The following is a 26,794-nucleotide window of genomic DNA, read 5'->3' on the forward strand; positions in this document are numbered from 1 at the left end:
TCGTGAGAATAGTGGTAAGTAGTGTTTGGTTGTGCGACAGTCCTCTCGGAGAGATGTGGGAAAAATAGGGGTGTCATTATCAATATAGAGAGTGAAAAGAGAGATAGAGAATGAAGAGAAAGAGAGAAAAAAAAAAAACCTTTTCCACCAATTCTTCTACTAAAATTCTACCTTTTTGGTTAAGGCAGGACGTGGTACCACATGGGCAAAACAGTAATAATTATGTCTGAAACATGTTGGAAAGTCTCTAAGAATTTCAATTCAATATCAAACGAGGAATCGACAACGGTCGGCTTTTGAAATTCCAATGGATGCCGAGCATTTGTGCAACCAGATAGAGAGAGAGAGAGTCCTAATCTAGATAATCCTTCTCTGAAAATCCTACCTCTACTAAACTACTAAGCGAGCAAATCTAAAAATAACAAACATCTAAACTAATTTATGAGAGAGAGAGAGAGAGAGAGAGATTTCACATCATGGCCTAGTGGGTAAGTGATGATGACGAACAATCCATCTACTTGTTGCTCTATCTTGAATGGTAGTCTTACATTGAAATTTCCTCACCATTTTGGGATTTGAAGAGACGTGAGAAAAGAATATATGGACAATCTTTTCCTACAATGACTATTTCGTCCTTCTGTTTGTCTTCTTCTTCATTTCCTATAAAAGACAAACAAAAAGGGAGTTGAAATATCATTTCCTCTCTTCTCTTCGTCACTTAATTTTTTCTTTCATTCTCGGGAATTTTTCTGCACCACTCAACTCGTGCATGGAATTGATTCCATGTATGATGCATCCCACTCAATCTAGTCAATTGGCATATAGTCCCAACAGAAGCTAGTTTTCACATTACCACTGTTTGCTTCTTTTTTCCCTCTTTACCACCGCCACAGAGAGGATAAAAGGAATGTAATCTACAAGGGCCCACACAAGTTGTTGGGACTGGTGGGACCCAACTGAAATATCATAGGAACTTTCCCCTCCACTTTTTATTAGCCAAGAGGCAGACCACTTCACTTTCTATTAAAGTTCATGAAATCATCATATACTGAGAAACAATAGTGCCTGAGTGTGAAGTCCAGTGTAGGGGGTATAACGGGTGTTTAAAATTTCGGATTCCGGACCAAACTTTCGGATTTCGGTCAAGTCCGAAACCGAAATGAACGAAAACCGAAATTTCGAGAAAAAAAAATGCCCTTTTTATTTCTTTACAGAATTTCGGACGAAATTACCAAAATTTCTGTAATTTCAGCAATTTTGGCCAAATTTTCAGGATTTCAGCCAAAATTTCAGTTTCAGCCGGGACCGAAATTTTACCAAAATCAAAATTTAAAACCATGGGTATAATAGAAGTGTTATGCCCTTGATATTTGATCCAGCAGCAGGCGGCAAAGTCCTACACTGGACTTCACGCTTGGGCATCATATAATAAGAGGTGAAATTATATGGTGCCTCAAGTCCCGTGTGGGCGGTACGTCGAAAGTATGGCCCTTGATATTTGATCCAACAGCAGCCACTTAAAAAGTGGCCTGTTGTTGGATTAAATATCAAAGGACGGGACTTCACAGACCCCGCAATGGCAGGAGCCTCGTTCATCGGGCTGCCCTACTGCCCACACGGGACTTCACACTCGGGCACCATATAAAAACTCTAATAAGAGAAGTGATATATCCACCCCTTTTTTTTACTTGAGACAGCTGCAGTGTATCTATGACTGCAGAGGGGCTGATGTAGTTCACGTGGGAAGTTTTCAATAGACGCATGTACAATACAGCTGGCTGTCCAATCTAAAAGTAAAGCGGCAAATTTATCATTTCCCTATAACAATCGAGAAATTGCAATTGAAAAGAGGGAAAATGATAGAGTGAAGGGCGCCCTTGCAAAAAAGAAAAAACAGCAACAAGGGCGCCCCCATGGGTCCATCTCCACTGATTTATAATGGCACGGGAAATGGCGTTGACAAATATAAAATTAAAGGAACAGTAAATGCACTGTGGAGATGGACCAATAGGGGTGCCCTTGTAGCTGGTTTTTTCTTGCAAGAGCGCCCTTCAATCTCATTTCTCTTGAAAAAAAGGGAGATTTTGGATGATTTTGAAATATTTTCTCCCAGGGTTCTACTTAATGAAGAACAACCCATCATAATTTGAATTGCCTGGCCTCTAATGAACCCAACTTAGGGAAAGGGTAAAACAAGAGAGAAGGAAGAGGTCCACTCTTCTCTTGAGATAACATAAGGCCCGCACACATTGTTGGGGAGCGGTGGGAACCACGTGAAATTTCATTGGAACCATCCACTTCACTTTCTCTCACTGTATGGTGTAAGTTAAGAAATCATGGGTATAATAATTTAGAAATTGAAATTGAAAAGAAAGGGTGATTTTGAAATCTTTTCTGTTAGGTAGTCTATTATCCTTACTCATGAAGATATCAATTCCGAGATGACAGCAATTCAATTGAAACTTGATTCACAACTTTCAATTGGAATTTACTAGCCTTTCCCACATAGTGACAAGGTTAGATTTTGAATTTTGGCTCATACATAGAGGGATACAAAACGCTACACCTCTCAAATTATTAGCTTAGTTTGATGCTTCTTTTGAGTGCATTGAGAAATCCTATAACACTTCTTTGGTTTGCCTTTTGAGTTCCAAAGAAGGGATTGGCCACCCTTCTTGGATAATCATCTTGAATAAATCTTTGAGATTGGCTACCATGCCCTACTCATTGGGGCTGTTTTTGGGTCCGTTTGGTTCTCAAAATTTCAGTCTAATAAACAACTTTGGACCACAATCGGTTCTCAAAATCCAAAACAATCATGACTAGGAACTATTGTGCACCCAAAACTGATTATTGGAGTCAAATTTTAGTGAATATGCCTAGGACCTTCATATATTCATTCACACACAAAAAAATATGGAAGATAAACCATTTCTCCTTGCAATGTTTAAGTTTCTTACTCTAAAGAAAACAGAAGAGAAAAGTCCAAAACAAAAGAAGCATTTAGATGATTCCCATGGGATTTCTTTTTAAGAAATGGTAACATAATTTTATTCATAAAAAGTGATTACAGTAAGGAATGGGGCAAGATGACCCCTTCCGGCGATTACAATTCTCGTAAAAACATAAGGTGCATCTATTTGAGAGCCATCCGCTCAACAACTCCCCCCTCTAGTAGACATTGTATGTTATTTCCGGGACTCCCTATGGGATTTTGCTATTTCAGTAAATTTTACTATTGAATAGAAAAAACTTATACTGTGGTTTGAGTCTCGGAATCACTAGAGGTAATTTCTGAATGCTGAGATCAACCTTGGGGATAACAACAAAACAAAAGCTAGAATTGAACCAAAAAACAAATTGATTGCATAACTCAGTGGATCCGAGTCGGCTTCTCCAGACATGTCTGTTTCTGTCGACATAGATGTTGCGGAAGGGAGAGCTTCGATCACCGCATCAGCTAGGTCAGAGATGAAGGAAGAGGTGCAACCCAGAGCCGGAACCCTACCCCAGTTCTCGATGCCGGATTCGAGAGCTAACTCCTTGTACTCCATATCAATCTCTTCTAGGGTTTCTATATGCTCGCTCACAAAACTGGAATTTGAGACATAGCAGTGTCAGAAGTATTCAAATAAAAAAATATGCAAGCTTGCCTAAATAGAGATCTAACATGAGATAAACTCACCATTCAAAAAAAAAAAAAAAAAAATGAGATATACTCTAATCAAATGAAGAGGAAATGATACAGGTGTTACAGTGATCAAACAGTTGTCAGTTGCGTGGGTCACCACCCGACAACTGATTGGTGAGGACACCCCACCCCACCCCACGCCACCCAAGTTAATATTTCATAAATGAAAATTAACTGAAATCTCTAAAAGAGATCTCAACCACATATCCAAACCCAGACAGAATAGACAGAGCCCCAGTCAAGCCATGGATCACTCAAGTTTCATATGGAGAATGAATTTCATATGTTGTGTTAATCTGTGGCTCCCTATCTGCCAGAATAGGCCTACTATCAAGTATCAACTAGTTACATGGTACAGTTACTCTCCTTTTTGCTGAAAAGATAGTTACATGGTAGTCGGTACATTTACAAGAGCGGTCCCCAGAACTTCTTTACAAGGAAATATTTGGGTTCCCAAAACTTTCACCAAGAGTAACAACTTATAAAAACCATCACCATAATTACGGTACCAGGAAATGAATGATTAGGTTTGTCAAAATTTTGACCAAGAACAGAATTTTATAATATCAGAGACTTGGACACCAAAGTATTCCATTTTATCTAAGATGCCTTCTCCTATGTATATGAATGCAACTGTGCTGTTCAAAGTTTCACTCAAGAATCCAGAAGCACTTTCATTTGCTGATTTTTTTTTTTGGGAAAATCATTCATTTGGTGATATTTAAAATGCCTTCAGAATAAAATCCAATAGAATAAGAAGAAAAAGACCCTAATTAGAATCAAAGCTATTTGAGAATGCCTGAAAAATGAAGGAAACTCAATAATAGATACCCCACTTAACCAAACAAATATTCATGAATGAGTAGCAGCCTTTTTGCAAAGAAGGTTGCTAGCAATACGGGATCTCATGATGAAAAAAAAAAGCACGGGATCTTCTATCTTGACACCCACATATAAAACGAAAAAAGTGGGGCGCGTATCTCGACTCCACATTAAGATTGGAAAATCAATCGGCCATACTTATCCGGTCTTTATTTTCGGGAAGGGATCCAGTTTTAGAAGTGTTTTCCTTTTGCAAAAGAATAGTATTGTCTTAGTTTGGAGAAACCAAATAACTAGAGGACAACCAAATCTTGGAGATCGAAATGTTTTGCCCCATAAAATCAGAAAGAGAGAATGTTTTTAATTCAAAAGAGAAATATAACTACATAGCTCTTCAAGAACATCAGGTATAGAATCGCACCTTACTGGAACAGCTAAGAGACTCTTTACACCTTTCTGGCCGAGCTCAACAATCACTTCGTCAGTATAGGGCTTCAACCACTGTACAGGTCCAACTCGGCTCTAGCAAAATGAAATTCAATGGAGCAAGGATCATGAAGCTGAATCATTAAACAGATTCTTATTCCATTAATGTGTGAGGAGCTGATTTAGATGCCCCCTATGTTTCCAGGCGAACACCACCGAACAATGCAAAATGCCAAAAATACATGGAATTTTTTTTATTTTTTCTTGATAGCATATTCTTTCTTATTTGAGGACTGTCAGAGAGAGAGATTCCGGTATGAGCTGTGGATTTTGACAGTGAAACCATCACCGCCACCATATTGGAGGTTGACATAAGAGGGTTTGCCACTTTGATTGACAGATACAAACAGTGTTGCTTTCCCCACTTCTTCATTTAGGATCCAGTCTTAACCTAAAACCAAAGTGGAGCAACAGGAGAAAACTAAAAGATCGAGGTCCTTTATAGTAAAAAAATCAAGAAATTCAACAGACAGACAAAACTAATCCTCTTTATCACGTTCAAACCCTCCTTAGATTTTGAAATTAACAAAAAATTTGGAATTCAACAACTACAGGAAGGATGAACGACAAGGTCCAAGAACCTACAAGAACCAAAGATTTCGAACAATGTCTGATCCTTCAGGCAATCAAATGCATTCTTGACGAGCAGAAAACAAAGAAATTGAACAAAGAAATTGAGCTCCTTCTTTGTCAAAGAATTTCAACAAAATGAACAAAAGGAACATTAATCCTCCTGGCCCAAGGTGGAGAGACACAGAGCCCACATGGAGACGAAAGAGAGTTTCAGAGCCCCACATACTCAATCAACTGGGATCTGAATCAGTTCACTAACTGGCAGATGGCCTTCACCATCTTCTTCATTTGAAAGAAAAAGGCACAACCATCGGTCGGAGCCCATGTCTTTTGGCTTTGGGGAGCACACTGATGTAGTGTTATGAGCATGTCAGTCATTTAGCATGGATAAGGGTGTTATGGGTTAAGAGAAAGAGGCAGATGTGGAGCTACTCGGAGTCCCACGTGCTCACTTCAAATCTGACATAAGTTCATTATCCAGCAAATGGCCCATCATCTTCATTTGCCAAAACAAGGCCCAGATATAATCATTGGAGGGTGGCAATATCATCTTCATTTTTAGTAGTCAGACTTAACAATAATAAGTAGCCAAGTTGAAAATTTGAAGGTCACACAAGAAAAATAGAACTAAGAAGTACAGAAAATCGGAAAATGGAAACTAAAAATTAACAGATGATATTATAAACCTAATACCTGGTATGCAAGAGTGTGTTCATTATACACTCCTCTACGTTTCAACTCCTCCACAATCAAATTGATACACTCCTCCATCTGATCTCTATAAGGATCTCCTGCATCCTCAACATAGCTAAGTGGCACTCCATGAGCGCTAAAGAATATCACAACCTAGCATTTCAAAATGAAGGTGAGAATCCCACTTACACATTAAAACAGCAGATCACTAAAAGGAATGACCAGAACAATGATAATATCATCAAAATGTTCAATATATCACTGACTTTGTAATTCTATGAATACCCAAAGAAAACCTTTAGTTTTTTTTTTTTTTTTTTTCGTATTTTAGGAAACCTTTGATTATTCTCAAAATAGTCCAGATTCTATGAACAATCAAAGGTTTCCTTTTATTTATCACATCCAAAAGCTAAGAGTTTTCCCACACAGATAAAGATGCTCAGTATTACATGTCATGCCAACTACCATCTTGAAGACCTACCTCTTCAGGCTTAGAGAAACCCTTCAGTTCTTTCTCAATCAAGTCAGCCATTGACTTAATATAACCCTCACGCTGATACCATGACTCTATAATAGAAACCGGTAGCCTTGCTAAATATGAGTCTTCCCTGAGAAAGGGCTCAAGTTCAGTAGAGTAGATCATGAACTAGGATATATTAACTCAGAAAGATGAAGTTAACAAGTGAAATGAAAATGCAATTTAACCTGAAGAGGCCTTGGAGAAGACGGATGCTTGACCCACTTGTAGCGATGGAAAACTGAGGATAAAGTGGTAGCACAACAAGCTTTGTAACTTTATCCTTTTTAATCTGTCAAGGCACGCATGAATATGTCAGAGTAATAAAATGACAATTCAGGTCAGGTAATCCACATTATCAGTGTAGGGAAAAAAACAAGGTCACATTTGGGTTCTATATAACTTCCCTTCGCCTCAATCTAGAGACAGGAAAAGCGTCATTAAGATTAAGAAGATACCATAAACTTGGATCATGCATATATTGTGTCAGAAATGGTAAACCCGGGATTGATGCAAATGTGATCATAAATACCATTACCATGTATCATTAGGGCAAAGGAAATGCTTGCCAACCTAAGCAGCGAATCTGTGGCGAGTTCGTTTACGGGTTTTCCTCTTCTAATGGTCAAAATTCGCAAGAACGAGGAAAGCTTTCTCACAAGGTAGAAAAGGAAATTTCTACTAGTGTTTTCACTTTTTTATTTTATTTTTAAATCCTTAGGTTTGTAAACGTAAAAAATACTAAGACCTGTTTCTTTCGGCGTAAATTTTGTTTTACACCCATTTCTTTCGACGTAAAATGGGTGTAAAACAAAGTTTTCGCCCATTTTTCTAACGTCAAAAGAAACAGAACCTTAAAACCCATTTTTCCAACGTCAAAAGAAACAGAACCTAAAGAAAAAAGCCGCTTAATAGTATTTCAAAAAGAGCTTATTAAATAGAAAATTATCCGTCAGTTTTTAATCATTTGCTCACCTTATGTAAATAGTTTACCATTATATATTCCTATTTGTGAGCAACTGGTTTCCTGAAACTGGGAAACAGGTTTGACAAACAGACGTGTTTTCGTATGATTTATAGGAAACTAGTTAACTCTATAAGGTACCTTTGTATCACACGGGTATGATAATCATTTCTATCACCTCTCCAAAAATTATATTTTATCTGCAATTTGGGAGTCCTCCATAAGGTGGAGGAAAAAGCAATAGATAACACCGCCTCCAGATGATCATTCCCAAGGTAACTCTCCCAGCTACTACAGGCACAGGAGGATTCCAATTCAGCCCAGGAAAATTACAACAGCTCTCCACACTAATCGGGTGAAATGATACCTCATCAGCATGTTCATCAAGGTTTTACCTATTCTAATAAAAAAATTCAAATATCCATCCACTGCCAATACCCCACACTCATGTATTTCATTTTGAATCTCAGTCTTTTCTTCTAATGAAATCTCTGCCATTCGGGAAAAAAAATCCACTGCCAATATCCCACTCATCAAGGTGATTTTTCGAAGAACTTCAGAAATATGCTACACATAAGTAGCTGCTCTAGACACTAATCACGTCTAACACCAACTCACTCTCTACATCACATAAACAGAGCTCGGCACCCTTTCCCAATACCACTGACATACAAAACTAAAGTTCAAAATCTTCAAATACTGTGTCATTCTTTTTCAAGTTTTTGCCACACCGCAAGGATTCAAATTCCCGGGTGACAAGGCCAAGTCTTACTAAGCTGACATCCAAAAGAACCACCACTCAACAGAATTATCCCATTCATCAAGGTGATTTTTGGAAGAACTTCTGAAATATGCTATGCGTAATACAGGATAGAAAAGACTCAAAAAAAAAAAAACCACAACACATTATGCCGAATAGAGAAGAATAAAAAAATTGTAATACAGTAACTGCACTTTAGAAGGTGGTTGTGGAGGGGGACTCTCTTAACGTGATTAGACGGTTAAAGGGCCCTTTCAAACATCCTTGGCAGTTCGATAGCCTCTTTGATGAGATTTGTGATCGTAAGGGTTCTTCATCCATCGTTTTCAAGCAAGTTCGGAGATCCGCCAACGAGGTGGCCAATCGCCTTGCTCGGGAGGGGGTTTTCAAAGAAGCTCTAGCATTATTTGCACCCCTTTTAACATGATTTGACCTCCATTGTATTTGACCATCTTGGTCTTCTTTTCCCTCGGGAGGGGGTTTTTCCTCTCTTTTCCCTCTCTATTTTGATCTCCATTGTATTTGACCATCTTGGTCTTCTTTTTCCAATAAAATTGGCTACCATTCAAAAGGAAAACAACTGTACTTTAGAGGAAAAACTAAAATAAATATTGGGTGATGATAAATTAGCACCCCCTGTAGGATAATTCGCACCCCTTTTAACGTGATTTGATGTCAAAAAGTGTTAAAAGTCTGCCACGATTCACGTTATATGGGGGTGCGAATTATCCTACAGGGGGGTGCGAGTTTATCATCTCCCTAGATATTCATCCCCTTACATCATGCATATCAGCATATGTATAGTCCCATCACATACAACTTGGAATCAAAATCAGACTTGTTTCCAACTAAAACTCAACCTGTAACACAGAATAAATTGTAGAATCAAGCTACAGCTCTAACCCTCTAAAACTATAATTGAAAGGGCTTTTCATTTCTAAGTGCATCAAAATATCAACAGAACTCCCCAAGAGTTGGGTGTTTCTTGCGAAAGGAAATCTGCAATTATCTGCATTACTGTGAAGCACACCCTTGTGATAGTTCATAGAAGTTGATAGCAATGCCAATAAGCATAGCATGTCCAACATAGGTAGTTCACTAGGAGGGGTTGAGAGGCCCAATAAGTACCCATGTAAAACAAAAGGCAGTCAATCCTTTGTTTTTTCCATTAATCGAAGATGGTTGATCCATACCGATATGATACCTGGTCAGGAATATTATTGGTTTGGAGGCATATATAAGGAATGCATAAATACGTTGGAAGTCATCAACTTCCAATCACTCCAGAAATTTCTGAATCTAATGTTTTTAAATACAGATATTATGAGAAGTGTTCCTCCAAGTGTCAAAAACTGGGTTGTATAATACAATTTAGAACTGGAACATGAATACTACATGATGATGGATATGCAATTGATTACAGATGAAGTGAGCCAAGCTCAAAATGAATACTTTATTGTTCGATGAAAGAAAACACATGTCTGATAATTATTTGGAAGATGGCCTTATCATTGAGGAAAAAAGATCCTTTGAAAGAAGACCATCCAATTGGAAGTTATACTGAAGAAAATATCCAAGGAAAGATAAACTGTTGACAAAGAAAGTATGAAACTCCTTCAACAAAATTTAAGCCAAGCCATTCAAAAAAAAATAAAAAATTAAGCTACCTGATGAACGGCTTCCTCAGTAAAAGGGTGCCAATATCGCATTCCAACATACACATTTACAGGCATTTGCCTTTCTTCGAGGGCCATTTTCAGTGCATCTCCCTGAGAAAAAAAAATTCGGAATCTGTTTAACTCATATTCATATACACAAAATGATAAGCTGTAAAAATAATTATATAATTCTCCTCTCCTCCACTGCTCACCTGCTCATCTGTTATCCTTCGCAATGGTGAGCCACCCCCAATAGAAGCATATGCTTCTTTACTTTTTGGAGCTCTGAGAACTGAAATTAGTTGAGCCAATGGTTGCTGAAGAAACCGGAAGAGCCTGGGAAGTCGAATTATATCCTGGCATTAAATATTAGCACCATTACCATGACAATCATCTTGAAGTTAAACAAAGAGACAGAAGCCACATAAACATGACTTTAAAAATTGACAAACAAATATCCAATAAAAATATGACAAACAGATAAGAAAAGGCTGAGTATTTGTTGCAAATAAGTGCATGGTAGCAGCAGCATTTCCTTTGACACCAGCCGATAAAATTTATAGGCAGAAAAGAAAAGGACGACGGCATGACACATAAGATTGTTTTATGTCACCGATGTTTGGATTCATAATCTAGAGTTTATCGGACAAATAGGACACTGAAACTCTGAAGTCTTTTTTCTTCCTTTTTTCAAATTTTTTTACAGATTTTTACTTCTAAAATTTTTATTCAACCAATTTGACAGGAGCAGCCAGAAAACCAATTGTGACAGTAAAGGTTTGAGATAATGCAGCCTATGATGAATGCTTTGTCCCATCATTAAATCATGGAAAACAACTAAAATTTTAAAGTGCTGGATATATATTTTTTTTAAAGTACAATTAAATGAACTTTTGATTATGAGGATTCAACACATACTGGATCTGCAAATAAATTGAATAAGAACGGTTGAACATCTTGAAGAGTCTCCGGTCCTCCAAGGTTCAGTAGAAGCACCCCTATCTTCTCATGAGCAACATGTGAAGGAATTCCTAAAGCAGTCTCACCAACTGTGTATACTCCTGCAGAGCTAAATGTTCGCCCGACAAGCTTTCTCTTCTGAGCAGGCTCAGAAATAAATTTACCTCCCAAAATTTCATTTCTATCGGATGATTCACATAATGAAAGTTTTGGTTTGACCGATAGATCTACATTTCGTGATCCTTCGGCAGAACAACAGCTGATGGATGCACCATGACCAATGAAAGCCTTGGTTTGAAGGTGTGGCCTGCAACAGATAAGAGTCAATCAAACCTTCAGTTTTGAAGAACTAGAAGTTCATAATCAATTAAAAAAAAGAACTAGAAGTTCATATACAGAGTCCTTAATCGGTTCATTAATAAATGCATCAGGTTACGATTTCCCAGAACAGCTAATGAAAATATTTCAGATTAAAAAAAATAACATTTAATAATGGAGCAATGATAGAATGAAGGGCGCCCTTGCAAAAATCAGCTTCAAGGGTGTCCTTATTGGTTGATTTCTGCAAAGTCAACACGGTTTCCACTTTTTTTGGCGCCATCCACTTTTTTCGGTGCCACGCTTTGCAGAAATTAACCAACAGGAGCGCCCTTGAAGCTGATTTTTGCAAGGGCGCCCTTCATTCTATCGTTTCTCTTAATAATGATAAGCCACGAAGATTTTGTTAGAACCACATCGTTAGAATTAAAAAATAATAATGATAAGCCATGAACGTATGTAAAAAAGAAAAATATGTTTTTAAAAGGAAATAGGAGACTAACATTTTCTAGTTGTTATACCATCCTTATAGAGGGCATAAAGGAAGCAAATTTATCATATGAACCCACAATAATCAACCTACTAATCTGATTCGCCAATTATCCAAGCTAATCATAACATACCAACCATAGCAACTGCATGAACAAGATCAAGGACAAGTAGAAAAAGTAACACAGAGTTTGAGCATTTTCTGTTAAAGAAAAAAACTGCTCCCATGGTTTATAGTTTGTCTTTGTGAATAAAACTTACGTGGCTAAATTGTGATTAGCATCACGAAGATGAAAACCAGAAAGCTTCACATGAGGAAATCCAGAAGCCATTGCAACCATAGTGTCAGCCTCAAATATTAAAACCTTCACCTGCGGTAAGACAAACATTACAAATTCAACCAAATGGGCATTACTGAAGTCACTGGATTCAACCATACGGGTGCAATGAAAGATAAATGTACATTGAACATGATGAAATATCTTAGCAGAAAAGGGTATAGACATAGGCATAACTAGCACAGCATACATATCATGACTTCTGAGCACCAACCCAGGTAAGCAACATAGACAACAATATAATTATGGTTAATCTTGATGAAAAAAATTAGTACGAAGGGCGTAACAGTTTATCAAAGGAATTTCCCATATTCAAAATAGAGCAACCAAACAAAAGTATGAGGCCAATATTTCAAGTGACCATCTTACTGATTGATACAAAAATTTATTCTTTGGATGTAATTTGAGATTTTGATAGGCCATCAAAGAAAGAAAAAAAAAACAGGAACTCATGGATGTTCTTTTTTATTTATTTTTGACTCTTCCCCGATATGGACGCTCTCATTTCACTGACAAAAGAAAAGGAAAACAAAACTTGCCATACACTGTACATGGATTTCTTTTTCAAATTGCCTAGCCAAAGAAAAGGAAAACATCCCTAAATAACTCTTCATTTAACTAACAAATGCATTAAGATATGCTTATCATTTCACCATCTTGTGGAGTCTCTAAGATTGGGACTCTTTCTTTCTAATTAGATAAGCCCAAACTCCAGGGCTTCTCCGGTTGGCATTTTGTTAGGTAGTTCCCAAAGTAATAGAAAAACTCCTCTTGTTGCCAATTTCAAAAATCTCACTTGCTAATGAGCTAACTATCAATCAAAACTACTTATGAAGCTTATCACTTGCCAAATCATTAGCCTCTTGTCCAATGAATTGCTCAACGTGCCAAAACCCGCCACATCCTCTAGTGGTCAAAAAGACATGTGGGACCCATGTTGCCATTTGACATCATTTAATGGACCTCGAATCGGGCCCATTTTTGCCAAGATCCACCTCAATCATGGCTGCAAAATTAACAATTAAGATGGGGGGAGGCTATTGGCCCCCACCTTTACAAGTCCACTCTGATAGGCTCGACCCGGGTCCGTCCCAATTGGACAGTGCTCACTCTGGCCCCCCTTGGATTTTGTCATGGCTCGTTCGCGGGATCTGCCTCGGCTGTCCTGACAAGCCTTTGGGGTAGCCTTTCAGGTACGTCTCTAGTTTTTCTTCCGCTTAAGACTTCTTGTCGGCCGGATGGGCCCGGTCTTTGGTGTGTCTGTCGTTTGCAAACCACGGGTCTTTGGCCCTATCATGAGCATTACGAATTTGCTGCTAGCGTTCACCAATCTCTTGGCTCAAGTGGCAGAGATGAGTGATTTGGCACCTTCTGCGGGTCGATTCGCCTCGATGATGTAGTCTTTCCCATCTTTCACGAGTCAATACTTTTTCTCCCTTCTGTAGAAGACCGCATCTCTATCCCCCAAAAACGGGCTACCAAGAATCACTTGGCAAACATCTAACGGTACCACCTCGCATGTGACCTCGCCCATGTATCACTCGGTGATGGCGAACTTGAACATACATTGACGTGTGATCTTCCTTTCCACGTCTTTCTGAATCCATCCAAGTGGATACGATCGTGGATGTAGAGTGGTCATCAATCCCATCTTGGCGACTTCTTCAGAGATCAGATTCTTCCGGCTTCCTGGATCGATGATAGCCCCCATCAAGTTTTGTTTGACTTGGATCCGAACGTGGAAAAGCTCCCCACATTCGTCTTGATCGGAGGGTGCTTATGTAGATCTAACCATGAGTGACAACTTCTCATCTACATTTGTCATCTCTGGGAGTTCCCCGGCTTCTCCGGCATGCAAAGTAGCCTTAGATTCTTCCTCTATGTCTGTGGTTCGGGATCTCGCCGGTCATAGCTCAGGGTGTAGTATCCAACACTCCTTCCTTTGTGTGCCCTGGCCGTTTGCAATGATCACACGCCTTATGAACTGTGTTGGTGTACTTGCTCGGCGTTGGATCGGAGTTGGATTTGTCTCTTGTCCGATCATCTTTCTTCTTGCGCCTTCGATCTCGGTTCTTGATCGCCATGGCTTTGATGCTAGCCTCCTCGATGGTGTCGATGCGGAAGAGATTTAACTCTTCTCGTATGTACTCGTCTAATTCTCCCAGGTACTTCATGAAGGTTCCTCGCTCCTCCAAAGAGATCCCAAGCACTATACTCTTGCACCGGTTGCTCGAACCGTTGCTGTAGGCATTGCCATCGTACACAACGGCTTTTCTCATATCTGAGGGGGTAGAACTGCTTATGAATCATTGTCTTGAACTGTTGCCAGATCACGTCCGCTAATCCCTTGCTTCTCACATATTCCTCCATGTGAGAGCGTGGCAAGTGAGCTTCAGTCTAGCGAAATTTACCTTATGAGTGTCCATGTATTGGTAGATTGAGAAATGTCTCGAGCCTGTCGATCCAATTGTCCAATATTTTAGCATCGACTTTTCCATCATACACCGACATGTCGATCATTGCCTCCACCATGAATGGTTGAACTTGAATTCTCTCTTGTGAGTCGGATGTCTGGGACGCCGGATCTCCTTTTTCCTCCTCTTGGTCACTCTCGACCTACACCTCTTTCGCATGGGTGGCCGGTTCAAGATTCGGCTGCGAAGTTGATGCCTCCTTCGTAGAAATCAATTGTGACATTATCAACATGATGGTCGCCATCTGGCTCTCGATCTATGAAAGTCTCTGCTCTACTCCATGATCTTCCACCGTATCTCCTTGCTCAATGGGTACGGATACTAGGCTTCCTTCTCCATGTGCTTGTTGGCGCGAAACATGATTGTTCACCATTGTTTGTGGTCCTAAGACGATGGTTGAACCAGAGCTCTAATACCACTTGATCCAAAAATAATTTTTTATGTAATTTAAGATTTTGATAGGCAATCAAAGAAGAAAAGAAAACAACAACTCACAAATGTGGTTTTTTTTTTTTTTAACTCTTCTCCAATATGGAGACTCTCATTTCAACAAAAGAAAAGGAAAACACAACTTGCCATCCATTGTCCGTGACTTTCTTTTTCAAATTACCTAGCCAAAGAAAAGGAAAACATCCCTAAATAACACTTCATTTCTAACTAACTAACAGATACGTTAAGATATGCTTATCGTTTCACCATCTTGTGGAGTCTCTAAGATTGGGACTCTTTCTTTCTAATTAGATAAGCCTATACTCCAGGCTTCTATGTTTGGCATTTTGTTAGGTAGTTTCCAAAGTTATAGAAAAACTCCTCTTGTTGCCAATTTCAAAAATCTCACTTGCTCATGAGATAACTATCAATTGAAACTAATTATTAAGGTTATCACTTGCCACGTCACTAGCCTCTTGTCCAATGAATTTTGCCCAACATGCCAAAACCTGCCACATCCTCTAGTGGCCAAAACGACACATGAAACTCATGTTGCCATTTGACGCCATTTGTGGGACCTCGAATCGGGCCATTCTTGGCCAAGATCCACCTTTATCACTTATTCCTTAAGGCAACATCAGAAAATTCCACCATCCTAGTATTCTCACGTAAGATTTTGTTACGGTCATGAGTGAGGAGCCGCCTAGATATGGGATTGGGTGGGACCTAGCCTGGTATGGGACAAGTTTAAAGGGCCTTGCCTAACACGTTCCATCAACTCTGGAGCTTTTGGCGTATTGGTAAGGTACCTAACATTTGGTACTAGAGCAGCCACCACGTCCCGTGTTCGAGTCACGGAAGGGGCGACATGTGGAAACAGCTACCTAGAAAAAAAGGCCAGAGTGAAAGCCGTCACAGAGTTGGCCGCCAAGGACGGCGGATGCGGAAGCGTGGTGGTATGTTACGGTCCTTAGTGGGGGCCCGCCCAGGTATGATACTGGGTGGGCCCCAGCCTCGTATGGGACAGGTTTAAAGGGCCTTGCCTAACACGTTCCATCAGCTCTGGAGCTTTTGGCGTATTAGTAAGGTACCTAACAGATTATGCCCCCACTTTGTTTATGGGTCTGTAATAATTGTTTCACTACCAAAAGTTTTTACAAAAAAAAAGGACTACTGATTCTGCTTAAATCAAAATTTAAAAAATAAAATAAAAATTAAAAGCCCAATACTTTGACAATCAAAGGAAGGAATTATAACTATAGACAGTTCAGATAAACGCAAATTAGTTCAGTTCATCACTTAAAAAACAAATGGCGCATATCTTCACATTATACAGGAAAAAAAAAAAAAAAAACCACTAACTCATCGCCCCCAAATCAATCGAAATTCAAAACAAAAGAAAAAGAATAAAAAACAAAAGGAAAGAAACAAAAACATGATGATCTTTTACATCATAGAAACCAGTTCCCCACCCCCAAAGTCAATCATAAACAAAAACAAGATAGCGATTGGAAAGATATTTAAACGTCGAAAAACGACAAATTGTGTTAAGAAATAACCAACTTCTCATCTGATACATGAGAAGAAGAAAAAAAACCCTAACCTTCCTCTGAAAAACATAGATCGCAATATCCTGCTCTAAATCACATTCTACAAACATCTCAGATCTAATTTTCCCCCGTAAGAGAGATTCGAGAAAATACCCTTACGAATACGAAACGTAAAACAAAGAAATAAACGAGAATAAAGAAATTTAGCGTTAATACCTGAGAAGAATCGTAAAAATTAGGGGATTGAGTCGCAGAGATTGAAGAGAAGGGTTTTCTAGGGTTTCGAAGAGGAAATAACTCGTCTATGAAAAAGGGAAGGGGAAGAAGATGAAATGGGGAAATTAAAGCATGGCATTTTTTTAGGCAGTGATAAATTCGCACCCCCTATAGGATAATTCGCACCCCTGGAACGTCCTTAAAAGGCTTGCCACATAATTTACGTTCAAAGTGAGCGAATTATCCTATAATGAGTGCGAATTTATCATTGGCTTTCTTCTTCTTTTCGTCAACAAGGTGGCGTGTTGTCTACGCGTTCAAAGGAGACGGTCGCGACTGACCAACTACTCCGCGGGAGTGGAAAGTATTTCGTGAAATGACGAGAATGCCCTCAAACTTTATAGCTATACTTTCTGTGCTGAGGATTGCTAAATTGAAGGATGTGCTTGCAAAAGCCAGCAACAAGGGCACCACGATTGGTCCATGTCTACAGAGTGCATTTATCATAGGACATAATAATATAAGGGCAGTGATAAATTCACCCATTCTAGGATGAATTCACCCGTACGTATTTTTCAAAATGGATTGTACAGCCCATACCATAGGATGATCCAAACCGCCCATCTACTATAATAAGCTGGGATGAAAAGAGGAGGGTTTTTTCGATTTACACGTCATATTTTTTGACTTTTTTGAACAAATGCCCCCATTCAACTCATATAATTTCAATCCTACCCCCCCCTACTTTATGCTTTTAACAAAGGCACCCATTGAATCATATAATTTCAATCCTACCCTCCCTTTATGCTTTTAACAAAGGCACCCATTAAAGCCGTATAATTTCGATCTTACCCCCCCTCCTTTATGGTTTTTTAATTAAAAAACTATAGGATGATCTTGACCATCCGATTTAAGATAAGAGGAATTATGAAAACATCTATAGATTGGAGGGCTAGGATCAGCCTATGAAAATGATTTTTGGGGCACAACCTATTTATGTTGTGTTCCATCACATGGACGGTTTGGATCAACCTATCACGTGGTTCGTACCGTTCTTTGTCGGCCTGTGCATCGCACGGGTTTTTTACTAGTGTGTGATGGGCCACGTTGTGCCCCAAAAATCATTTTCATAGGATGATTCTAACCCTCCGATCTAAAGAGGGAATGACAAACTTCTATGGTTGGGATCATCCTATAGAAATGATTTTTGGGGGAGAACCTATTTACATTCGGCAGTGATATAAAGTGATTTGCTAGGGAATGTTGTAGAAAGGGGTAGCGCAGCTGACTATAGCGGGAGAGAGCAGCTGAAAAAAATGAATAAGACAAAATCGGCTAAAAAGTGAGCCTTTGTGGCTCTTCTCTCGTGCAAAAGTCAAGTCAGCCAACTAATGGCATTCCGCGAAATTGGCAAACAAATCCCATATATAAAAATAAATGAATAATAAATGCACTCACCCTTCAGTTTAGCATTCCCCGTGTGGGCCCATATTGGTCGTGCACCTCATGGTCAAACAACACACATGGTGTTCTGTAGGGAGGGTTGGACTTAGCCTATTGGGATGGTCAAATAGTACACACGGTGACCTACAGGGAGGCTTGACTTAGCCTATTATATTTGATCCATCAGCAGCTCAGTTTTTGAGGAGCTCCTGTTGGATCAAATATCAAGGGTGGTAGTTCTATCGTACCGCAAGTGGTTATACGGCCCTTCATTATATAATTTATCCTGTTGTTCTGGTTGCAAGTAATTACCTCGTAGAGTAGTGGTGTAAGTAGTAAGCAGGGAGGAGACAGCCTTGTAGTTACTTGGAACTTAACTCGGAGAATAGTGGTAAATACTGTTTGGTTACCTCGTAGATAGCGGTGTAAGTAGTCAAAATCCTACTCATGATTTTGGACATTTCTATATTTCCCTGACTTATGAGACCAGAGGATCTCCATCTACCACAGGTGGAAAAGCACCAATTTCCTGTATGACTGTAGGCATGAAACAATAGGAGAGGAATTCGTTCAACTAGTTGATTTAAGACCTTCTCAAAAGTATAGTTCCTCTTCTTTCCCAACCTACCAATTCTACATTGTAAAGTCCACCTGTTGTTCGACAAAATGCAGCAGAATATAAGGCTGAAAACCAAGAATCTCAAATTTGTGACAAAGCTGTAGTTTCTTGCAATAAACAGAACGTTAGGAGAAAAAGCAGCAACTTAGTCGGCCAGTTGCTAGAGATAAAGGCCAAGAGAATTGCATGGGAGAGAGGAAAGAGGGCACAGACCTCACAGGCCAGAAGTAGATTCTAACAGTTCGTTGAGAAAATCCGCAAGGCAAATTCAATCCATCCTGTCGTGCACAAAAAAAAAAAAAAAAAAGCAAACCACAAGATGAACATCGAGATTTTACTTACATCCACGGGTACACATGTGAGAATACAATCTACAGAGATTACAACATGAATATTTTGCAAACCGGTAAAATGCAACCCTTTCCTTGTCCTCTCAACCAAGAGCACACACAAGGATATTTAAAGAGAGTTTATATAATTGGTTCTTCCAAAACCTAAAAAATGTTAGTCTTTCTTCTCTCTTAGTTTTCCACAACAACTAGGTAAGCCCATTCGCGTGAAACAAGGCAACTTTCCCAATAATCTCCACCTTGGCTTATTTTGTAGCCACCTGATGATATTTTGCTTTCGGTTCACTATCATCGCAAACCACTGTTGGCCTTCTGAAGTACTTATTACATACCCTCGAAGCTGAATCATCCTGATTTTGAGTCCACCTGAATCAAACAACAAGGCCAATGTGCATGTGTGGTTGTTAATGCATTGATTCGACTAGTCAATCCTGGAGAGGGATCTCAATCCGTCGTCCTCATCACAGGAACCATAACCTTAGGGGGTGGAGCCAGGAATTTACAGTTGGGGGGGCCGAATTAATATACACTTGTCTGGATTGGTCATTGGGGGGGGGCGGCAAGGCCACTAAAATAGCTAGACATGCTTGTATGTCCATGAACCATAAAAGGAATTTTGCAAGTCATGGGGGGGCCATGGCCCCCCTCAAGCTATATGTCCTTCCGCCCCTGCATAACCTCCTCATCATTGTCTACAACCTAGAAACTCTTCTATGCACCAACTGCGAAAGAGATCCTATGCAAGTACTTGCTATCCGCACGTCATCTCCAATTATATTTAAGAAGAGTAATGCTGACCTCTGGGGGCGCCTTTGCAAAATCGGATGAAAGGGCGCCCCCATTGGTGGAATGCCACCAAAATGAATTTATTGTTCTTTGACTTTTACATGCAATAAATGCACTTTGGTGCACCAATGGAGGCGCCCTTTCATCCCATTTTTGCACTGGCACCCTTGGGTTTAGCATTCCTTCTTTAAAAAATTATAAACTTCTATGTCAACTTACATATTTAAAAATTTCAAGGCATCTGCGCCTAGTTTTGAATATTATTCCTCATGAGTTCCCATGTAAAGATTATGATGGGAAGCTACTAATAACAACAAATATGCATGAGCTGGCATAGAGTGAGAGAGTGATTAAATAATAATAACAACAAGTAAGGAAAGCAACCATGCCAAGCAAAACCCATAAATTAATAATAAGGAAAGCAACCAAGATATATAAATAAAATTAAATAGAAAGGGATGAAAGTAAAGAAGTGAGGAAATATGATGACACAATCGCCCCTTTTTCTTACTTGGGCCACCCATTGGTAGTGTCAAAGCCTAGTCATAAATACACTAGAGGGGGGGCTGGCCAGGTAAGAAAAGGAGACGGATATATCATTTGCCATCTTATAACATAACCAATGATTTATAATAAATTGAGTCCTGCGTGATATTTTAAGTTATAAAAATAACAGCTACTACAGCATCAACAACAACAACCACCACCACCACCACCACCACCACAATAATAATAATATAAGAGATTATTTTTCCTCCGCCGCAACTAAGTATATCTCCAATAAATCAGATTTTCACTTTTTCTGCGCGGTCTATTTTTTTAATGAGATTAATCTCATCCCTTTGCAAAAAAAGTAAAAGGTTGTTTTCAGACAACGCACTTAGTCGCGATCAAGGTGAAACAACCTCTAATCATAATCGATCTAATATTACCATCCTTAAAATTAAATTATGTTCACCACCAATTGATAGTATCTTATGGGCCATTTGCATACATGGATTAGATAATCTAGGCTTAGATTTTACAAGCTAATACTTTGATTTTATAAGCATAAACATGGATTTTACAATCTTGGGTTATAAAATCTAGGATTTTACATTATAAAATTCAGGTTTTAACTTATAAAATCGATTTTACATTATAAAACTCAGGTTTTAACGTATAAAATTCAGGATTTAGCTTGTAAATCCATAATTTTACAATTAATCCTGGATTATAATATCCATGTTTCCAAACGGCCCCATTGAGTTAGGGGAATCAAGGGTGACCGAGCACGGAACCCAACAAATCCCCTCTGACCACAAGCGCATGGTTCGATCCGGTTTCCCTCTTTTTTAGTTGTTTTATTTCAAATATAGATTAAGGCTCCCTTTCTTTTGACGTAAAATGGGAGTAAAACAAATTCTACACCCATTTGTAAGTGTAAAATTGGGTGTAAAATTTGTTTTACCCATTTTAAGCATAAAGAAACGGAGCATAAAAGAAAAATAAGAAGCTAATTTTTAGGAGAAAGTCTTTCTCCTTCTGTATTCACAACATTGTTGTGTTCTAAACAAGCTCATTTTATTCTCTCTTTTTTGGTGATTATTAATCGATCACTATTAGAATAAGCAATTATAAAGATGGTGTTTGCTATTGGAACCATGTCACTAATCTCCAATTTGTAATATTAAATCACTAATTTTGGAAAAAAAAACTCATCGTCGGAATTCGATGGCCAATAGAATGGTGAGATGGGAAATGGGAGAGGGCAAACATATATTAGATCACCTAAGAAAAGAAGAATAAGTGCATGATAGAAAAATCTTCAATGAGCTACTAACTCTGCTCCTAATAATAATGGTGATAACGATCATGATAGTGATGATTATCATTATAAAAATGGGAAAACGATATGGTAGCGAAGAATATGACTGATGGGAGAAACCAACGATAAGAATGCACCATATGTATAGATAATTACCTTTTTGGCGAGTTTCCGAAACCAAAGGAAGACTTGTTAACATGTGATGTGGTCTGTTTCCTACTTGCTTGTAAAACAGGTCTCCCTAGCATTCTCAACTCAACTCAACTAAGCCTTTGTCCCAAACTAGTTGGGGTCGGCTAGCATTACTCTCATAAATGTTTACAAAAGTTCACCAAATTTGGTAGAGAAAACTTAATCAAATTATTCTAGTTTCTTGACCCATCAAGCCTTAATTAGGGTTCCGCAAAAAAAAGAAGAAAAAAGAAGCTAATGTTTTGATATTTGTAGTCCTTTTATCTTATGCATTGGATCCTCGCCTTGACCAAGACCATGTGTGTTGCCTTATGATGTTCAACAAGATCAATGGTCTCGCTTGCACATACATGTCTAGGGTGCGGCCAAAGAAATGATCACTACCATCGATTTTTTTTTCTTAAACTCGGGCCGCTTGAATGACTTTTTTCCTCTAACTATAGGTCAGAGGCAAAACCATGTTCTCCCGATATTCAAAGTCAACCAAACAAGTTTCTTAAGACATGGATTTAAAAATAAAACTTAACTTTGAACCATACACGTATGGAATGGAATCTCTCTACAAATCTATGAATAAAATATAAATAGACAAACAAACATACACCAGAAGAATCACCATATCTAATAGAAAAAGGAGAAGAAAACATAAGTTTGAGTCCTCTCGATTCACCATAAATTTAATGTAAGCTCGTTGTTAGTGGTTGTATCTAACCTACACTGATCGATACTCGACATATATCGACATAGATTGATTAAAGAGAGGAGAGACAAAAGCTTGAAATCTTTTTATGCTCCCAAATCTAATAAAACCGAGTCAGTAACAGTGTAACATCCTCATTATCCTTACACTGATCTATACTCGATACGATCCTTACACCATCAGAATCAAGACTTTTTACGTGGCAGTCCGGGAATGAAGAAAGATCTTCTTAGAAGATCCATGCCATTTGATAAATTAAGGTATATATATGGCTTTGAATGTATGGATATTGTAGAGGGCAAGGTGGCTCTAGACAGACCCATGCAATATAATATGTGGTACGTTTTCCGCGAAGGTGCATGTTTTTTAAATTTGGATTAGCTCTATTCTACTCACACTAATGTATGGATATTGTAGAGGGGGAGATAATACAATGAAATGTCCTCATCACTAGCTGGCTTCATCAATGTACTTTCTTTACACAAACAAACATCTCTCTACATATAGGAAAAATGATATCCTCACTTGTTTAATTAATGAACCCCTCCCTTGACTACTTCTAATTATGTCTAAAAGGTTAATCAATATCTAATAGGAAAAATCAGAGCCATTATCGAAACAAAGGATCAGTGCTATATATGGATTTTCATCATGAAGCTAAATCAGTGTCTATACCAGGAGAATAGTGTCATGATCCTGGGTGAATAAGTACAAAATACGGCGAGGCCGTAGGATCTCGCCACGTGTCACTCTATCATACTCAATATCTTAACCATAATCGCCCGTCATAATGAGGAGTATAAGATAAGGCATAAGACGCCAGATCACGCCACATGGCACCCTCCAGCCACCCAAAGCATGAGCCATGATCATTCATCATTACGATTATGGAAATGATTAAACTCAAGATTAGCAAGCCATGCATACCGCCGATTCCCTACCACGACCAGAGTACCACTCAATCGAAGGAAGGAAAGCCTTTTTTACTTCATGATTGAAAAGAACCACGTGGCACACGACAGAGAGGAATTGCATGCAAAGAAAAAGGATAAATACGTGATCAAGCCTCCTAAAGGGGGATCCAATCTCTTCTGGCCTGGGAGAAAAGAAAAACCTAACCAAACAAGAGGGCATCATTAAAGGCTAGCTTTAATTGCCCATTAAAATGACCATATCCAAAAGGAGGTGTGAGAAAAGGGTGCTGGACACCTGCCCCCTCCACTCCCCAGATCACTTAGCCAACTCGACCACCCCAATAACGAAAATAGCCTATGTTTAATTCTGGTAACCTAGTCACCCCCTCCATTAATCTTGTTGTTCATTTATACGATTGAGCTGGAATTTGACTTGGGTGTCGAAGTGGTCGTTCGGGACCCACCCCGGACCTCCGGACCCCTTTGTTTGTGATTGTAGATACTGGATGGAGGCTTTCTACCCACCGCACGATCACAGACCCGGATTTCGGCACCACTGGGGACCTCTGATATTTTTTTTAAAAGATTATGCTTCCTTTTATTTTCTTTTATTTTTTTTTCTTTTTTTGAATTATCTTGTCTAATCTTTATATCCATGATAAATATACCAATTCTCTTTACAACGCGTTAGAAGAGAAATTCACCAAATTTCAATTGTTTACATGCTATTAGACTTACGACTAGGTTTTCCAACTCCTTTTATCCCTACCCTCTGTCACGCCCCAAACCGGGATCCTGCCCAAGCACGTAACAACGCCACATATTCACAATCAAGGCCATGAACATGTAAGGCATTCCGCCAAAGCATGCAATAACAGAGCATAACTAAACTAACTAATTTCATAATTATAATTGGCTAACTGTCAGAGTATAAAGTAAATTGTGGAAGCAACTAAAATGTCCAATGGACTACATAAATAATAAATGAAATACTAAATGTCAGCTACTATCTGAATAACTAATCAACTGAAATAATAAGAATAAATCCTAGATCCTCGACTTCCTCATTCCCCGGTCCTGGGAGACGAAATCTCCTCCTTCTTAGCATCTGTAATGTAAATTATAAACAGTGAGCTAAAGTCCAATGAATAGACAAGTTCTATAAATAGTAACATGAATATCAAGCATGATAATCTTTGATAATTAAAGCAATACTGCTAACTAGCAAATCCACGCAATAACTCTACAACTGAAATATCATGTCTGACACGAAACTAATGCCAAACTGGCATAATAAACATTCCAGCATCATGAAACTGGCTCAATGGTCTACATAGTTAAGGCACGCCTCCACAAAATCTGCGGTAAGCCAAGTCCTCACTAAACCCGTGGGAGACCCAATCCCCACCAAACCTGTGGGTGATCATGCCCTCACAATACTTGTGACAAACTTGATTCTCACTAAACCCGTGAGCGTTCTCATCCCCACATTACCTACAAAAGATAATTGTCTACAAACCTGTGATGAGCCTGTTCTCGCAATACATGCGCTAGACAACTGCCTGCTAGCGCGCGAGTCATCTCGTCCTCGCAATACCTGCGAGAGACCTATAACTGAGGCTTGTGCCAAGACACGACATAGACCAAAGGAAAATCCTGATGCAACTGTGATTATCCATCCAGATCAATGATTGGCACAAAGGTCATATTGTTTTCTGTTTAACATGGACATACCCATGTTCTTTGCCTCAGCCACATCCTCATCTTCAAAACCCACGAAGATTTTGAAACCCACTTTGATTTCCCTTTCAATTCTCAAATCAGCCACCATCTACCACATTCACCACCTTTTTAAATTCCCATCACCTCCATTTTTTCCGTCAAAGACCCATTTTCTCTGATTACCTCCACCTATAGCCACCACTTCTATACCCTTTGCCTCCATTATAGCTACCCACTCCACCGATCGGATCCCCATTTCCTTTCATCCCAGATCTGAAATTGGGTGGGATTAACATAAGAAGAAGAAGGGGGTTTGTAGTATATAGCCCATTCATCATTACCAATCTCAGCCGATTGCACCACGGATTGCCGACGGTCATTCAGGAATCACTCAATACAGGTTACTCTCGGAGAGATACTATAAGTAGGAGCCGTGAGGGCTATACCCGCCTTCTAGTGCCACCGCACCATTAGTATCTCAACACCTGGACACCTTGTGTGTAAAACGAACATAGTTCGTATGCTGGGCGATAGTCACAGCATACAAGTAACTATGCACCCGGCCAGGTGGACCTCACGACATTAAATCTGGTCGCCATCTACAAAAGGATTCTCGTACAAGGATAATTTTGCAGGGAGAGGGATCTTCTTCTCATCTGTATCCTCTACCTCTTCTTCTTCAGCTCCTTCAGATTCGGTGTCTTCCTCCATCTCGGTCTCCGCGTGGGTTTCCGATCCAGAATCCGGTGGATTCTCACGGCTCGGTGGTCGGCACATTTTGCAGAGTGGAGGAGGATTCCGTGACAATTATGATCTCAGTCGGGGTGAGAGGTGTTGGGGGATCGCCCTAGATGGGCCAGTGGGGCGAACTTGATCCCTCTTGGGGTCCGGCGGATCAACCCCGAAGCAGGCCTTTTGGGCGATTCTGTAGGAGGTTGGAAGAAGTTTGGCTCTGAGCCGGCAGTTGGGCAGAGAAATTGGCCTCACCGATCTGAAGATGAGGAGTGGCTACCCATCCGAAGCAAGAAGGGAAGACGAATGGAGAGTGCCTTCCACAAAAGAAAGAATAGAGAACTGGGAGATTGGAGATGTTGCAGATGTGCTTTCAGGAATTTTCGAAGGAGGGTTAGATGTTGGAAGTGTCATAAAGTCTGGTCCAATTCGGACTTCAATTTTCCAGGGCACCAAGAACAGTCAGCGGATCCGGTGGCGAGGAGGCGGCTTGTTCCTAAACCAACAGCGCCTCAAGCAGAGAATGTTAGAATGGAGTCGTTGCTTCCTGCAACTTCGGAAGGTGTAGCTTTCAACCTTGAAGTAGTCCCC

At 39.4% G+C, this 26,794-nt stretch overlaps 1 protein-coding gene across 1 annotated transcript; it reads right to left on the minus strand.

The window, feature by feature from the left end:
- Positions 1 to 3,022: 3,022 nt before the first annotated feature.
- On the minus strand, positions 3,023 to 17,136 carry LOC143851517 (ferrochelatase-1, chloroplastic-like). Its single transcript, XM_077360972.1, has 10 exons — positions 16,939 to 17,136; positions 12,193 to 12,302; positions 11,083 to 11,431; positions 10,377 to 10,520; positions 10,174 to 10,275; positions 6,971 to 7,074; positions 6,747 to 6,873; positions 6,266 to 6,418; positions 4,935 to 5,035; positions 3,023 to 3,594 (listed from the first exon to the last, which is right to left on the minus strand). The coding sequence occupies exons 2-10, from the start codon at positions 12,270 to 12,272 to the stop codon at positions 3,282 to 3,284; spliced, it is 1,473 nt and encodes a 490-aa protein (XP_077217087.1). The 5' UTR covers positions 12,273 to 12,302; positions 16,939 to 17,136; the 3' UTR covers positions 3,023 to 3,281.
- Positions 17,137 to 26,794: the final 9,658 nt, after the last annotated feature.

This window comes from Tasmannia lanceolata, unplaced genomic scaffold (assembly GCF_043159265.1).
Source record: "Tasmannia lanceolata isolate RefF3 unplaced genomic scaffold, GAP_Taslan_0.1 ptg000003l, whole genome shotgun sequence".
Taxonomy (NCBI): Eukaryota; Viridiplantae; Streptophyta; class Magnoliopsida; order Canellales; family Winteraceae; genus Tasmannia; species Tasmannia lanceolata.